General features: G+C 49.9%; 1 protein-coding gene across 2 annotated transcripts in view; it reads left to right on the top strand.

The window, feature by feature from the left end:
- The first annotated feature begins 4,379 nt into the window (after positions 1-4,379).
- ENPEP (glutamyl aminopeptidase) overlaps positions 4,380-15,854 on the top strand; it is a 297,126-nt gene continuing 285,651 nt past the window's right edge. For both annotated transcript variants that reach the window (XM_078676092.1, XM_078676093.1), the window contains exon 1: positions 4,380-5,423. In XM_078676092.1, coding sequence (XP_078532218.1) covers positions 4,735-5,423 — 689 coding nt within the window. In that variant the 5' untranslated portion in view covers positions 4,380-4,734. The remainder of the gene's footprint in view (positions 5,424-15,854) is intronic.

Genomic DNA, 15,854 nt, shown 5'->3' with positions numbered 1-15,854 from the left:
CGGTTCTCAATGCGGCAGCGGCGATGTGTTGGTCTCTGCAGCCGCGGTCCCACGACACGTTAGTTCTTGCAGCCGCACAGCAGGGCCTGCGCAGCTTTGGTGCCTTGATCTCAGACTTCAGAGAGCGGTGCACAGGATTCAGTATGCAGCATTTTCTCCAGCCACGGGCAGGCGCTGCGTCGGTTTCAGCAGCGATGCATCGGAAACAGGCGAATATGCATCGAGTTTCTCGTAGTTGCATCTCTTTTCCAGCTCACAACAGCAGGAACAACCTCCAGAGGCCCATCTCAGCAACAGGCACCTCTTGGCAGGTCAGAACTCCCAGCAAGGAAGTTCAAGGGAGCTGGTGGTGAAATCCTTGTGGCCCTGAGACTTCAGATCAGGAGGCGAGCTCTACTTCAAGCTCTTGGGGATCATCTTCAGGCAGGATACTAGGTAGACAGCAAAGACTTTGTCCTCTCCTTGGCAGAAACAGCCACTGCAGGCCAACCCCAGACAGCACACAGCAAAAGAGTAGTACTTCTCCTTCAGCTTTCCCAGCTTTTCTCCTTGGCAAAGGTTCCTCCCGAGTCCAGAAGTAATCTAAAGTTCTGGGCCCCAATATTTATATTCCATTACTCTTTGTTCTCTGGTATCATAGAGGCTTTGTGCTCAAACAAAACCATTTCTGTGTTCTTTGGTGCATCTTCCCGGCAGGAGGTGGAGACAGCTTTATATAAGGCAGACCAGGCCCATTCAGGTGAAATTAAATCTCCTCCCCCTACTCTAAATACAGCCCAGGTCTATTCAGCCAGCCCTGACTCATCCAGGAAAGGCAAGACACACCTAAATCCCCCCAGTGGCTGTCTACAGTGAATGCACATATCCAGCCCCTGTCACTCCAAAGCCAATTCACAAACCAGTAGAGGCACACTGGATGCCTAAGCAAGAAAATACTGACTTTGTAAAAGTGTTATTTTCAAATGCAGAATGTAAAAATCATCCTTACTAAAAGATGCATCTTTATATTCTGAGTTTAGGCATCCTAAACTTTACCTTTCTATCTTGATCTTGTCCCCATGGAAAGTTATATTCATAAGATGTTATAAATAAACTCCCATTCTATCCTATAGGACAGGTAGCCTTCCAATAGTGAAAAACGAAATTCCCTGTAGTTCACTATCAGGACATGTTACACACATTAAAACATGTCCTACCTTTCAGACACTCCATCCTGCCCACAGGGGTACCTTGGGCCTACCTTAGGGGTGACTCACATGTAAGAAAAGGGAAAGTTAGGTCCTGGCAAGTTGGTGCACTTGCCAGGTCGACATGGCAGTACCAAACTGCACACAGACACGGTAGTGGCAGGTCTGAGAACCTTTTGAAAGGCTGCTTGTGTGGTTGGCACAATCAGTTCTGCAGGCCCACTAGCAGCATTTGATTTACAGGCCCTGGACACACACAGCGAGCTGTACTAGGGATGTAGTAGTAAGTCAAACAAGCCAATCATGGAAACACCAATCCATATTCACAACTTATAGAGTGAGCACGTGCACTTTGGCACTGATCAGCAGTGACAAAGTGCCCAAACCACCTAGACCAGCAAAAACGAAGTCCAGCGCACAGCAAAAACACAGGAGGCAGAGCAAAAATACAGGAGAAAAACACGCCAAGGATGCCAGATCTAACACGTGTGAAAAAATCATATGTATTATATATGAACAAGGTGAAATGAGATGCAAGAGAGATGGTATAAGGGGTATGCAGTTCCTAGTGGAGTATGTGGGTCTATGCAGATCAATGTCCATTTTGCAGGGTACGCTGGGAGCATGACTCTGCAAGAACAAATGCTCTCACACACCTAGACAGTTGCCAGGCTTCATCCTTGGGCGTTTGCTCTAAGTCAGGCCGGCACTGCAATACCCGAAGGGCACCCTAAATGGAGGCTCCTTACCGAAGATCTTTTTCGTCCGCCGTTTGGTGATGTGCAGGTGTGGGGGTCGAAAAAGTAGACTGGTGTTTAAGTGTACGAGGTGTGGAGTTAAAAATAGGATAAGAGGTACTTCTCAAGAAAACTTTAATAAACAAGTTCTCCTACTTATATTAATATAAGTGGTGCTATCTATTAGTTTCTACAGTGCAGTGTCTTCAAAAAGCTATCTGTAAGCAACCCTCTTGGTTTCTTTTCTTTGATCCTTGCATAACAGACTCAGATCTATTGCAACCACATCTATTTTGGCTTCAAGGGAAACCCTAGTAAAATTGACTGCCTCAAATATAAAGATGTCTAACTTGCCTCAGTAGTTGGTTTCTTTCGTGGGCGAGTACCGTGCACTTGAGCAGTACGTTCCGACTTGATCTGTGTCAGTGTCACTACGGAGATGCAAAGGAGGTACTGTCAGCAGTTTTGCAGTTATGGCCTTCCCCATCCTTGAGGGCCTATGCAGCAGATCCCTAACTATACAGAATGTCCCTGGGGGAGAACCCACACCTACGATGCAAGTTTGTCAGGCCTGCATTATCAGCATAATGTAAGCTGTACCCTAGTTCTTCCTGTGAGTTGGACCGCTTACCATGTTAGAGGCAGCCAGTGGTAGCATGAGCAGCCAACTAGAAGCACAACAGTGGCCCTCACACTCACATCTGGAGGAAGTGTGAAGGATTTGATGTATCTTGCTTGCGTGGGTACATTCTGTTGGCAATAAGAGTTATGAGCCATTAACATCCCTATTGTCTCCAGCTCATTCCCAACAATGTCACTATACCACGAGACTGATACTTAATACAGAGTATTTTCACTTCCCTCTACTGCTTGTTCATTGTGTCTGTAGTCCATATGGCCTTCATAAATGTGTTGAAAAATAAACATGGCAATTGCTCCCCAGCCCTAGCCTCCAGTGCACAGGGCAGCCACATTGGGATGGAAGCACAACCTTGCCTCTGTGCAAGATAGCACCCAGGGTGCAGCCACCTTGCACCTGTCAATCTAGTACTGTGCAGTCCAGGTGTTTAATGTTCTGGTTCAGTGTTGGGCCCAGCCACACCCGGCCACAAAACTGCAAGTTGGGCTTCCGGCCATGGCACACTGGGCTTTGGTCAGCTTGGTCCTCCCCCCCCAAACCCAAGGTGTCCAGTGGGAGCCACCACAGCATTGATGGTGTGTGGTGAGGAGGATTAGGGGAGACAGCAGGACCCAGAAGGCCGCACGCAGCACCGAGCACCATGCAGACATCTGGAGGTGGAACACTGCCTCACTTCCCTAGCCCTGGCTCAGAGGGTGAGATCACAAGGCAGACCCGTCAGTCATCAATTCTGGGCTGCAAGCAGCCAATGCTCCACTAGACAGGGCCCCCCAGAGGGTCAGATGGTCTCAGATTGTGGTTTTGGGCAGAAGTTCGTCTAAACTGTGACCACCATCTTGACCTGATGGGCCACACCCCCAGGTTGAGAAGAGTTTTCTCACTGAACTCTATTGTAAACTTAGTTTTATTCAGATGATAGGGTCAAACCATCATAAATCCATAACCTCCTTTAACACAGAATGTTATTAAGGAAGACCTTCAATGGTCCCTTAATGTTTACCTCATTTGACTTTTTTATACCCTCCCTTTCACACCTTTCAAACCGTCCTTCATGAGCCATTTCCTCTTACCTGAGGACAGCTAATGAATACCAGCTGAGCATGGTTGTTAAGGCCCTCTCGGATCTGCTGAACGCTTTACGGCTTTGTAATGATTTGTCCCACTCGTCTCTGCGTATCCCTGCACACCAACTGTACGGGTAGAGCGAGGTTGTTTTCTGTAGCCCCACGTGTGTTGTGCTGCAAACTCTCCATAACGCTCTGTTATGTGGACAAGTGCATGTTAAAAAAGGTGTTGATACCTGTAATGTGATATACAATTTCAGAATGTGCTTTTTTGAATAAGTTGCAATTTTTTTAATCCGGTTTCAGTTTTTAACAATGTATATAAATACTAGTGTTTCATTTTTGTAGATACGAATGGTACACAGTAATCACTAAATACATATCACTGTTTTTTTTCCAAATGTTACCCACAGCCTGGTTAACAACCCTAAAGAGGAAGTATTCAGTGAAATGATGGTGACATTTTGGCCACGATCGTCCTCCTGTGTCGAAGGCCCTTCAAAATTACCTTAAACCCCTAGCTTGGCGCTTTGTCAACTAGCACCCTTTGTTGTGCGTGTTTATAAAACCTATTGCCATGGAATAGACAGATGGTTCTTGTCTCGCTGGTGAAATTACCCAAAAGTGAAACAAATTTCAAACTAAAATTATCATTCGCACTGACTTCGAAAAACGTGGATCTTGCGAAGACCGAAGTGCCAGGGTCCATCGAGATAACTGTATATGGTCTGTCAAGCTGTGCCCGGGCCCTGTTTTATGAGCGGCTGACACTGCTAGGCCAGGGATCCTCCCTCCCTCCCTTGCTGATTAACACAACACGGTTTTATATTTAACCATGCCCAGAACACAGGGGTAGAGGCGGGAGGGTCGGCATTTATAAAAGGAGTGTGTTATCACTACGAGTCGTCCAGTCTCCCTTCTCATTCTTCGGGGATAACATTCCCCCTGGAGCAGCAGCTGCTGCTTGCAACATCAAGCGGCTGCCACAGGGAGGAAAGACCACCACCCTCCATCCTCACACTGTGGCGGCACTCGAGGAATCCCACTGCCTGCAGGCGTAGTTGCAAGTGACAGAGAGGGCTTCTGGCCTGTCCCCGCCACTAGCAATGGAAGGACTACAAATGTCAGACGACTTTAAAACGAAAAGATACTGCATTCGGGGCAAGCACGTGGCCATCATCTGCGCCGCTGTGGCAGCCGTGGGGCTGGCTGTGGGGCTAGGTGTGGGCCTCACGCGCCCGGAGCCCTGCCCAGAGGTGCCTGCTGCTCCAGAGGCAACAGCAGGCCCCTCGAGACCCAGCACCGCCGACACCACCACCACCACCGCCAGGCCGAGCCTTGCCCCGTCCGCCGGACCGACAGAGGTCGTCTGCCCAGCCACTGAAAACCACAACGGGGACTGGAAAAACTTCCGGCTGCCAGATTACATTGAACCGAAGCACTACAACCTGGGGTTGCACCCGCTCATTGATGAGGAGATCTACACGGGGAACGTGCGCATCTGGATAAAGCTCACGCGGCCCAGCTCGCACGTGTGGCTGCACCTGCGCGAGACGCGCCTCACCAGGGTGCCGCAGCTGAGCCTCGACAGGCCCGGGCTCGGGGAGCAGCCCGTCGCCGTGTCCGGGTGCTTCGAGTACACTGAACACGAGTACGTGGTGGTGGCAGCGGGCTCACAGCTGCCGCCCACCGGCGAGCAGGAGCACTACGTGCTCACGCTGGAGTTCGAGGGCAGGCTGAACGGGTCCCTGGTTGGTTTTTATAAGACGACGTACGTCGAAGATGGCGTGATCAAGTGAGTGGTTATCCAAACTTATAAATCACGGGTTTATGAATGTATATATGAAGGTACACTAGGAGGATACAGAAGGGGCCACGGAGTATTATGGGCAGGGCCACTGAAATTATGCGGCGACAGGAGAGGGCCAAATTATGGAGCTGGGTTGAAAAATTATGCGGCAAGGAAAGGCAAATTAGGCGGGATAATAAGGCACATTTTGTATAAGTATTAATTATTTTGTCATTTTTAAACTTGAAAACACTGCCTGGGCAGAGGTTACACCCAGTGGTCGAAGTGGGGAAAAAAAGTAGGGGAACTGTGGGTGGAGAATCAGGGGGGCGGGAATAACTAAAGATTGAATCAGTGGACGGAGTCAGGGGTGTGGCTAGAAATAGTAAAACATACCAATTTTTAGTACGTTTAGCATTTCACTGACCAGTTACAGCTTATAACGTTATTTAATTAAAACAATGGATAAACATGTTTATTTGAGGTTTAATTCAGGAGAAAGCAAACACTCATAGGGAATACAGGTTTATGTAAAGTGTGTGAAATATAAGCAGGAACAACATGTTACCTTAATGCTTTTACTCTCATTGTTCAGAAATCCATGATTATTTTTTGTCTCAAACATTGAGGTCATGAATACAGGGCTCCTCCTGTACACATGTGTTAAGCAGGGCTCAGAAGAGAAAGGGACTCTTCAGGAGAATCTAGACTCACTGAAACCCACAAAGGCTCCTTCATATTCATGTCAGCCAGCTAGCTGCTCACTCATAATACAGCACAAAAAACAACTGGTGGATAGAATGCAGAACAATATCATACATTCACCCCAGTACAGAGATCTGGGCCTAAATCCATTGTTTCTTTGCTCACCATGCCATTCCAGTTTGGACACAGCCATATGCAAATCAGTCTTGATCCTGCACCCAATGGGAACAGTCCAGCCCGAACTGCCAGGCCAGGTCCTCCTTGGACTGGAAACAAGCATCCTAGGACCGGTTTCGGGCTTTCAGCCCTCATCAGCCAGGATAGCTTGATTCCAGTGGCATGGAGAGCACGGGACTCATGTCTGAGCATACCTGTCCCACTCGGGGTGACACATGCAAAAAGAACAATTGATGAACAGAATGCAGAACAATGTCATACATTCACACCAGTTAAGAGATCTGGGCTTAAATCCATAGTTTTTTGCTCACCATACCATTCCAGTTTGGACCCAGCCATATGCAAATCAGTCTTGATCCTGCGCCCAATGTGAACAGTCCAGCCCGAACTGCCAGGCGATATGTATTCAAGTGTCCTTTCATTCGGGAAGTGAACACAAAGCAGTTCCCACTGAACTATGCACATAACATATTGCTCTTTGATATGCATGATACATGTTCTTTGCAGCAGGCATATTACCCCTCTGCGCTACCTCAGATGAGTAAAACAGCCACTAGACAAAACATGCTCCCACCTCTCTCCAGCAGGTACATTGATCACCAAAGTTATCTTAGCACTAGTATTGTTGACCGAAACCTGCTGAATATACAAAGAACTTTGCAGTGTTTTTAAAACTCCTGCACTTGTACAAAACCGGTCCCCTCAAACTAAACTGGCCCCCTATCCTTCCAGTTGCCCTGGGAAATGCCTGCTCCTGCCCTTTCACTGCTCCTGTCCAGTTACCTCTCCTGCCCTGTCACCTCTCCTGCCCCATCACCACTCCTGCCCATCACTTCTCCTGCCCATCACTTCTCCGTCTCTGTCGCCTACCCTTCCCTGGTGCCTCTCCTTTCCTGGTGCTTCTCCTTCCCTGTCACCTCTCCTGCCCTGTCGCCTCTCCTGCCCTGTCACCTCTCCTGCCGCCTCTCCTGCTCTGTCCCTTTTCCTGTCCCGTCACTTCTCCTGCCCTGTTCATTGCTCCTGCCCCGTTCACTGCTTCTGCCCCGTTCACTGCTTCTGCCCCATTCACTGCTCCTGCCCCGTTCACTGCTCCTGCCCCGTTCACTGCTTCTGCCCCGTTCACTGCTCCTGCCCCGTTCACTGCTCCTGCCCCGTTCACTGCTCCTGCCCCGTTCACTGCTCCTGCCCTGTTCACCGCTCTGCCCGTTCACTGCTCCTGTCCGTTCCCTGCTCCTGTCCGTTCCCCGCTCCTGTCCGGTCACTGCTCCTGCTCATGCCTCATAACCTCTCCTGCCCCGTCACCTCTCCTGCCCCATCACCTCTCCTGCCGCATCACCTCTCCTGCCCCATCACCACTCCTGCCCCATCACTTCTCCTGGTCATCACTTCTCCTTCTCTGTCGCCTACAGTTCCCTGGTGCCTCTCCTTCCCTGTCGCCTCTCCTGCCCTGTCGCCTCTCTTGCCCTGTCCCTTTTCCTGTCCCGTCACTTCTCATGTCCTGTCACTTCTCCTGCCCCGTCACATCTCCTGCCCCGTCACTGCTCCTGCCCTGTTCACTGCTCCTGCCCCGTTCACTGCTCCTGCCCCGTTCACTACTTCTGCCCCGTTCACTACTTCTGCCCGTTCCCGGCTCCTGCCCTGTTCACTGCTCCTGCCCCGTTCACTGCTCCTGCCCAGTTCACAGCTCCTGCCCCGTTCACTGCTCCTGCCCTGTTCACTGCTTCTGCCCGGTTCCCTGCTCCTGCCCCGTTCCCTGCTCCTGCCCCGTCCACTGCTGCTGCCCCGTTCCCTGTCCCGTTCAATGCTCCTGCCCCGTTCACTGCTCCTGCCCCGTTCACTGCTCCTGCCCCGTTCACTGCTCCTGCCCGGTTACCACTCCTGCTCATGCCTAATCTCCGCTCCTGCCCCATTACTTCTAGTGCTTCATCACTTCTCCTGTCCCGTCACCTCTGCCCCGTCACCTCTCCTTCCCATCACCTCTCCTGCCCATCACATTACCTGCCTGTCATGTCACCTGCCCCTCACTTCTTGTGCCCGGTCACCTCTCCTGCCCTGTTGCCTCTCCTTCCACATCACCTCTCCTTCCACATCACCTCTCCTTCCATGTCGCCTCTCCTGCCCCGTCACTGCTCCTGCCCCGTCACTGCTCCTGCCCCGTTCCCTGCTCCTGCCCCGTTCACTGCTCCTGCCTCGTTCACTGCTCCTGCCCCATTCACTGCTTCTGCCCCGTTCACTACTTCTGCCCCGTTTACTGCTTCTGCCCCGTTCACTGCTCCTGCCCCGTCACTGCTCCTGCCCCGTTCACTGCTTCTGCCCCATTCACTGCTCCTGCCCCGTTCACCGCTCCTGCCCGTTCACTGCTCCTGTCCGTTCCTCGCTTCTGTCCGTTCCCCGCTCCTGCTCATGCCCCATCACCTCTCTTGCCCCGTCACCTCTCCTGCCCCATCACCTCTCCTGCCCCATCACCACTCCTGCCCCATCACCACTCCTGCCCCATCACCACTCCTGCCCATCACTTCTCCTGCCCATCATTTCTCCTGCCCATCACTTCTCCTGCCCTGTCACCTCTCCTGCCCCGTCACCTCTGCCCCGTCACCTCTCCTGCCCATCACCTCTCCTGCCCATCACATTACCTGCCTGTCATGTCACCTGCCCCTCACTTCTTGTGCCCGGTCACCTCTCCTGTCCTGTTGCCTCTCCTTCCACGTCACCTCTCCTTCCATATCGCCTCTCCTGCCCGATCACTTCTGCTGCCCCGTCACTGCTCCTGCCCCTTTCACTGCTCCTGCCCCGTTCACCGCTCCTGCCCTGTTCACTGCTCCTGCCCATGCCTAATCACCGATCCTGCCCCATTACTTCTACTGCTTCGTCACTTCTCCTGCCCCGTCACCTCTCCTGCCCCGTCACCTCTGCCCCGTCACCTCTCCTGCCCATCACATTACCTGCGCATCACATTACCTGCCTGTCATGTCACCTGCCCCTCACTTCTTGTGCCCAGTCACCTCTCTTGCCCTGTTGCCTCTCCTTCCATGTCACCTCTCCTTCCATGTCGCCTCTCCTGCCCGATCACTTCTCCTGCCCCGTCACTTCTCCTGCCCCGTCACTTCTCCTGCCCCGTCACTGCTCCTGGCCCGTCACTTTTCCTGCCTCGTCACTTTTCCTACCCTGTCACTTTTCCTGCCCCGTGACCGCTCCTGCCCGTTCACTGCTCCTGCCCGTTCACTGCTCCTGTCCGGTCAGCACTCCTGCCCGATCACCGCTCCAGCCCCATCACTTCTCCTGTCCCATCATTTCTCCTGCCCCGTTCATTGCTCTTATCCATTCACTGCCCCTATCCGTTCACTGCCCCTATCCGTTCACTGACCCTGCCGGTTACCGCTCCTGCCCATGCCTAATCACTGCTCATGCCCCTTCACTTCTCCTGCCCCATCACTTCACCTGCCCCGTCACCTCTCCTGACACGTAAACTCTCCTGCCCCGTCACTTCTCCTCTCCGATACTTCTCCTGCCTGTCACTTCTCCTGCCTTTCACTTCTCCTGCCCTGTCACTTCTCCTGCCCTGTCACTTCTCCTGCCCGGTCACCTCTCCTGCCCTAGTACCTCTCCTTTCCTGTCACCTCTTCTGTCCGGTCACTGCTCCTGCCCAGTTCACTCTGTGTACAACATTGATAAATTACACAAGGTGTCAAGTTCCCCACAGAACTCTGTCTGGGGAAAGCTCCTCTGTAATCACCAACTCCGATCTCACTGGCACTTGATATGCTAAAGGCAGAGGGAGGGCGCATTGTAATTCCAAAGGGGATAATCAGTCTCAATCAGAATGACAATGGGCCTGCCCTCAGTCTGTGAGAGCTCAGGGAGGGGCTGCTGCAGCCTCTGATGTTCAACAGAGAAGTGCGAGCAGCCCCTGGAAGCTGAATGGAAAAAGTTATCGTTTATAAGTAGGACTATTCTTTCCGTCCCGGGATGCTTTTCTGAAAGTAAGAAGTAGGGGAACAGACTGAAATAATTTTTAGAAGTAGGGGCACACCGTGCCCCTCCGTTCCCGCCCACTTCTACCACTGGTTACACCTCATTAGCACCCGTGTAACACCAAAATATAGCAATAAGCAACAGAAAGATGACCAGTTCAGCTTTGCAAATGACCTTCAGCTGCGCAGCAACAAGTACATTCATTTTTTGTAACTTTTGAAGAGTTTGGGCTAGAAACGTGTTTTTTTGTAAATTCTGCAGATTATGCGACAGATGATGGATTATGCGGCAAATGCGGCAAACCTATTAAGCTTAGGGGCATTTATGACATATAGAATTATAGATGGATAGCACTGAATTAAGGGGGTGCTTTTGACAGAGGGGTTCTGAGTGACATCAAATAGCAAGAGCGAAACACCTCCTCATAATTCACTTTTTAACTGTTGTCAGTTTTTCAGTTATTCATTGATTCCAACACACACCTGTATTAGCTCGTGGTGGGTTAGGGTAAACCAGGAAATTCACAATAAGAGCCAAGTCAGGGTTCTGGGTTAGCCCTAAGAACAAACACAGCAGAAAAGTATTGTATATATATATATATATATATATATATATATATATATATATATATATATGATGAAGCAAAGTCATATAAAAATGTGGCAAAGACTCGTGAATTTAAAATAGGTTATTGAGTGCTCGTGTTTCACTTTAATTCACTACATCATTGCATTGTCATCCGTTAAAAGTAAAGGATTTTAATCACCTCCTTTTCCCGACGTCTGGTGCCTTGATGGCATTGCCATCATTGAGCAAAAAGGTGCCAGTTTGTCATGTACACTGAAACTATTGCCAATATTATTGTTGTATGTGATTCAATATTTTTGACTCTTAATTCACATGGCATTCAGTTTTTTTTAAATCGCCTATATCTTGGGCTGAAGTTTTCAAAGGTTGTCTCAAATGTGATGTTTAGGACAGTGACATAAACTAATTTTTGCATGATAACACAATTTGGCCAAGCAGGGAAGCTGGAACTTGAACGCAAGTTTTCAGGTTACATATTGTGCACATGAGCCCTTGGAGAATACCTGGGATGCTTGGTCAACTCTATATTGTCTCTCCAATCGATATGGGACAAGGACAGAGCTGTTCTGCCCAATCTAGGCCAAGCAGCTGCAGCCCCATCTGTAATACCAAAGTGCAGCATGGACACAACAATCAGGTGTTATTATGTGCCATTTTATCTTCAATCATGTCTACCGTACAAAAGCAACATTTATTGTATTTAAATAACAAAACAAAATACAAATTATTTTGACTGCAGTTTTTCTAGTTTCTTTTTGCAGCAATCACTGCTGAATAAAATGGAGCAAAACAGCACATCTTTGCAATGTGGTGCTACAGTGCAACTAAGTCCTAACTACCCCGACCCAGTCCTTTCGGCCCGCAAGGCGATAGAAAGCACAATGTAAATGCCAATGTAATGCAACGCAATGAAAGTAGTTATTGTAGCGAGGCCCATAGACTAAAAGAAATGAGGAGAAAAAAAGGTCAAGAAGGCCACAGCGTTATTATTTAAAAACTAGCTATCAAAATGGAACACTGGGTTAATGTGATATCAGCACAGGATGGTAAACAGTAACATTTCGTTTCATATCAGTGTGTCCAAGAATACTAGGAGTATTAACCAATGATTTGCAGCACCTCAAAAATGGTAATTGTCACTCGTCGCACTCATTTATTCTTGCCTGTCCAGCTCCAATGTCTGATCGATATCATGCTCATAAAACATGCTTATACTGTATTGGCGGGTAGCACATTGTTAGTGTGACATGAATATGCATACGTTTTGTTATGTATTATCCCTGGCTGCATTCCACCCTATTATTACTGAGGGCCTAACTGCAAGCTATTTGGAGCCCCCTTCCTGCACGGTGTTGTATATTTGCCACACAATGCAGGAAGGTGCAGTCGGCGCTCTGACTGTGGCTGTCTGCATGGTAGGCCCTTCTATGAGCCAAACTGACCGCCGCAGTCAGAACACCTCAGGACCACCCACCAGACCAGGACTTAGCTCCTATTCTGGTGGGTGGTCACACCACGGCTTTGGCGGTCCTACAGCGGATGGCATGTTGCACCGTCTGCTATAGGGCCACCAAAGTCGTAATCAGGTCCTGAGACTTTCATCATTCATGCCTGGAATCCTGTGTCTAGCACATTGCTATTAATGGTGGAGCACGAATAGTGCCACAGGCGCCCACCGGGGCTCAGAGGCCTCAGGAATCCATTGAACATAGGGAAGCCATTTTCCTTGCATTCACTGGTACACATGGCATTCTTGGTAGCTGCTGCTTGTTGTCCTGTGAAACATACAGCCGTTGCTCTTGAAGAGGCCTATCACGCTCTCGATGTGTGACTGCATCTTGGAAACAATAGAACCTAATGTCTGCGTAAAAGGGAAAGAGTGGTCGATACCAAGCAGGTAATTGATGATGGCCATCATTTCTTATCATACTAGTCTTTTACACAATGAGGTTTATACATATGTGACCCTTCAAGTGATACCCATGTAGAGACAGTAGTTTGTTTTCCAGTCAGAATAGTCATGTGGAGGGTAAGGAACATCGCCCTGATTGGCCAATATTTCCTGCAAGTAAGTGGTTGGACAGATGGGTCGGCAACTTATTTCTCAGTGCTGACTTACCTCTATGACCATTTGTAGATCCAAAAAGAATGTGTCTTTCTGCTCTTCTGCATGCAGACAACCTTTCAATTCTGGGCCATATGTACAAAGGGTTTTAACATTCACAAATCCTCCGACTGTAAGACAGATGAATTGCTAATGCTAAAATCCTTTATCCTGCTTACTAAGAAGATATTGCAATTTTTTCCAAATCTCTCTCCTCTTTGTGGCGCACAGTGTGTCTCTGATGACCCTTTGCCTCTGCACCCACACCCATAATGTGGTGTGGGTACAGAGGAAAATTGTTTCTATTATTTGCTAGAGTCAATCACCCATGCCACTGATGGAATGCCCCTTAAGATAGCGCCAGCACTATATATGCACCGGCCCTATCTGTTTCTTAGACAGCTTCAACTCCGACACCCCCGCACCCACCACCGAGACCACCACCCCTGCGACCTCCACCCGCACCAATCGCCTGACCGCCTGGTCCAACGTCAGCGACGAAGACACCATCAAGACCATGAACTCATCCATTCCGGATCCCCTTCCGACCCCTGCCCCACCATGTTTTCAACATAGCAAGCACTACCATCGCACTCCACCTACGGAAAACAATCAACATCTCCTTCGAGACAGCAACGTTCCCGGAAAGCTGGAAGCACGCCGAGATCAAAGCCTTACTGAAGAAACCCAAGGCGGACGCCAAGGACCTCAAGAACTTCCGGCCCATCTCCCTGCTCCCGTTCCCGACAAAAGTGACAAAGAAGATCGTCAACAAACAGCTAACCCGCTACCTCGAATACAACAACATCCTGGATCCCTCCCAATCCGGCTTCCGCAGCAACCACAGCACCGAGACCGCCCTCATCGCCGCCACCGACGACACCAGGATCCTGATGGACAAAGGAGAAACAGCCGCCCTCATCCCCCTGGACCTATCAGCAGCCTTCGACACGGTCTGCTACCGCACCCTATCAGCACGCCTCCATGACGCTGGAATCCAAGAGAAGGCCCTGGCCTGGACCACATCCTTCCTCTCCGGCAGAACCCAGAGCATCCGCCTCCCACCCTTCCGCTCGAAATCCACCGAGATCATCTGCGGCGTCCCACAGGGATCCTCCCTCAGCCCGACGCTGTTCAACATCTACATGGCACCTCTCGCCCATGTCGCACAACAACATAACCTCAACATTATCTCCTACGCAGACGACACCCAGCTGATAATATCCCTCACCGAAGACCCCCACACCGCCAAAGCCAACCTCCACAGAGGAATGAAGGCCGCCGCCGACTGGATGAAGGACAGCAGACTGAAGCTGAATTCAGACATGACGGAGGTCCTCATCCTCGGTCTCACCCCATCTGCCTGGGACGACTCCTGGTGGCCCACATCGTTAGGCACAGCCCCGGAACCCACCGACCACGCACGCAACCTGGGGTTCATCCTCGACTCCACCCTCTCCATGACCAAGCAAGTCAACGCCGTCTCCGCGTCCTGCTTCAACACCCTCCGAATGCTCCGCAGGATCTTCAAATGGATCCCCCTGAAACCGTCACCCAGGCCCTCATCACCAACAGACTCGACTATGGGAACGCCCTCTATGCAGGAACAACAACCAAGCTCCTGAGACGACTACAACGAATCCAGAACAACTCGGCACGACTGATCCTCGACGTCCCCTGACGCAGCCACATCACACCCCACCTGAGAGGCCTGCACTGGCTCCCGTCAACAAGAGGATCACCTTCAAACTCCTCATCCACGCACACAAAGCACTACACAACTCTGGACCAACATACCTCAACGACCGACTCAGCTTCCACACCCCCACCCGCAGCCTCCGCTCTGCCAACCTCGCCACAGTTCCTCGTATGCGGAAAACCACCGCCGGCAGCAGATCCTTCTTCTACCTCTCCGCCAAGCCCTGGAACGCTCTCCCTACCAGCCTACGACAGACCCAGGACCTGCTGGCCTTCAGAAGACTTCTCAAGGCCTGGCTCTTCGATCAGTAGCAGCCCCCCAGCGCCTTGAGACCCTCACGGGTATGTAGATCGCTTTAGAAATGCATTGATTGATTGATTGATTGATCGAAGGGACCTGACAAGCATCTGTGGTCCCTACTGTAATAATACAGTGCCCAGGCTTGCAGAAAACAGGTGCACACAAATATGTTGTGTCCCTGGGGCACTGTATGTAATACGCCTCACCCTCATCTGTAAATGGACAAGGATCAAAGGGCACTTTTGTGTGGATTTATTTATTGTTTGTTTGCTACTCAATTGATTAATGCAAAATCATGCAAAACTGAGAGGATGTAGCATTACGGCTAGAGCGGTCGACGTGGAAGCTGGGGAACCAGGTTCGAGTCTCGGCAATGAAGCTAAACATCCTGTGATTCTGGGAAAATCACTTAATCTCCATGTGCCTAACAACAACAAAAATGAATGTGTCCCTCTGTAACGAAAGTGGTGCTCATGTAAAGCACTCTGATACCTGATATCCTCTGGTCTTGTTTGCGCTATATAAAACACACAACTTTTTTTTATTAATGTTGATGCCACACTTATATACAAAGCACTTTAAACATGTGAATGGGGAACATTATCAGGAAAAGAAGCAAAGATGGCTGCCTTTTAGGAGAACTTTGACACCCTTCAAAGCCTGACGTAAATGGAGTGTTAATAAGCACCCTGCCTGACTGCAAATGTCCATCAAAAGGAAAGGATGTGCTAAGAATGCAAATGCAAAAGAATTGGCTATGGTCAAGTCCAGAGGAGGAATTCATGGATCCTCTCTTTAGCAACCTCATACTAAACTCCACAAACAAAAATAAAAATAATTTCACCCTCAGTGCCGCATCTGTCTTTGACATTCAATCCGAAGATTGATCTGG

Source organism: Lissotriton helveticus, chromosome 2_1 (assembly GCF_964261635.1).
Source record: "Lissotriton helveticus chromosome 2_1, aLisHel1.1, whole genome shotgun sequence".
In the NCBI taxonomy this organism is placed as follows: Eukaryota; Metazoa; Chordata; class Amphibia; order Caudata; family Salamandridae; genus Lissotriton; species Lissotriton helveticus.
This window is presented reverse-complemented; position numbering and strand designations above follow the sequence as displayed.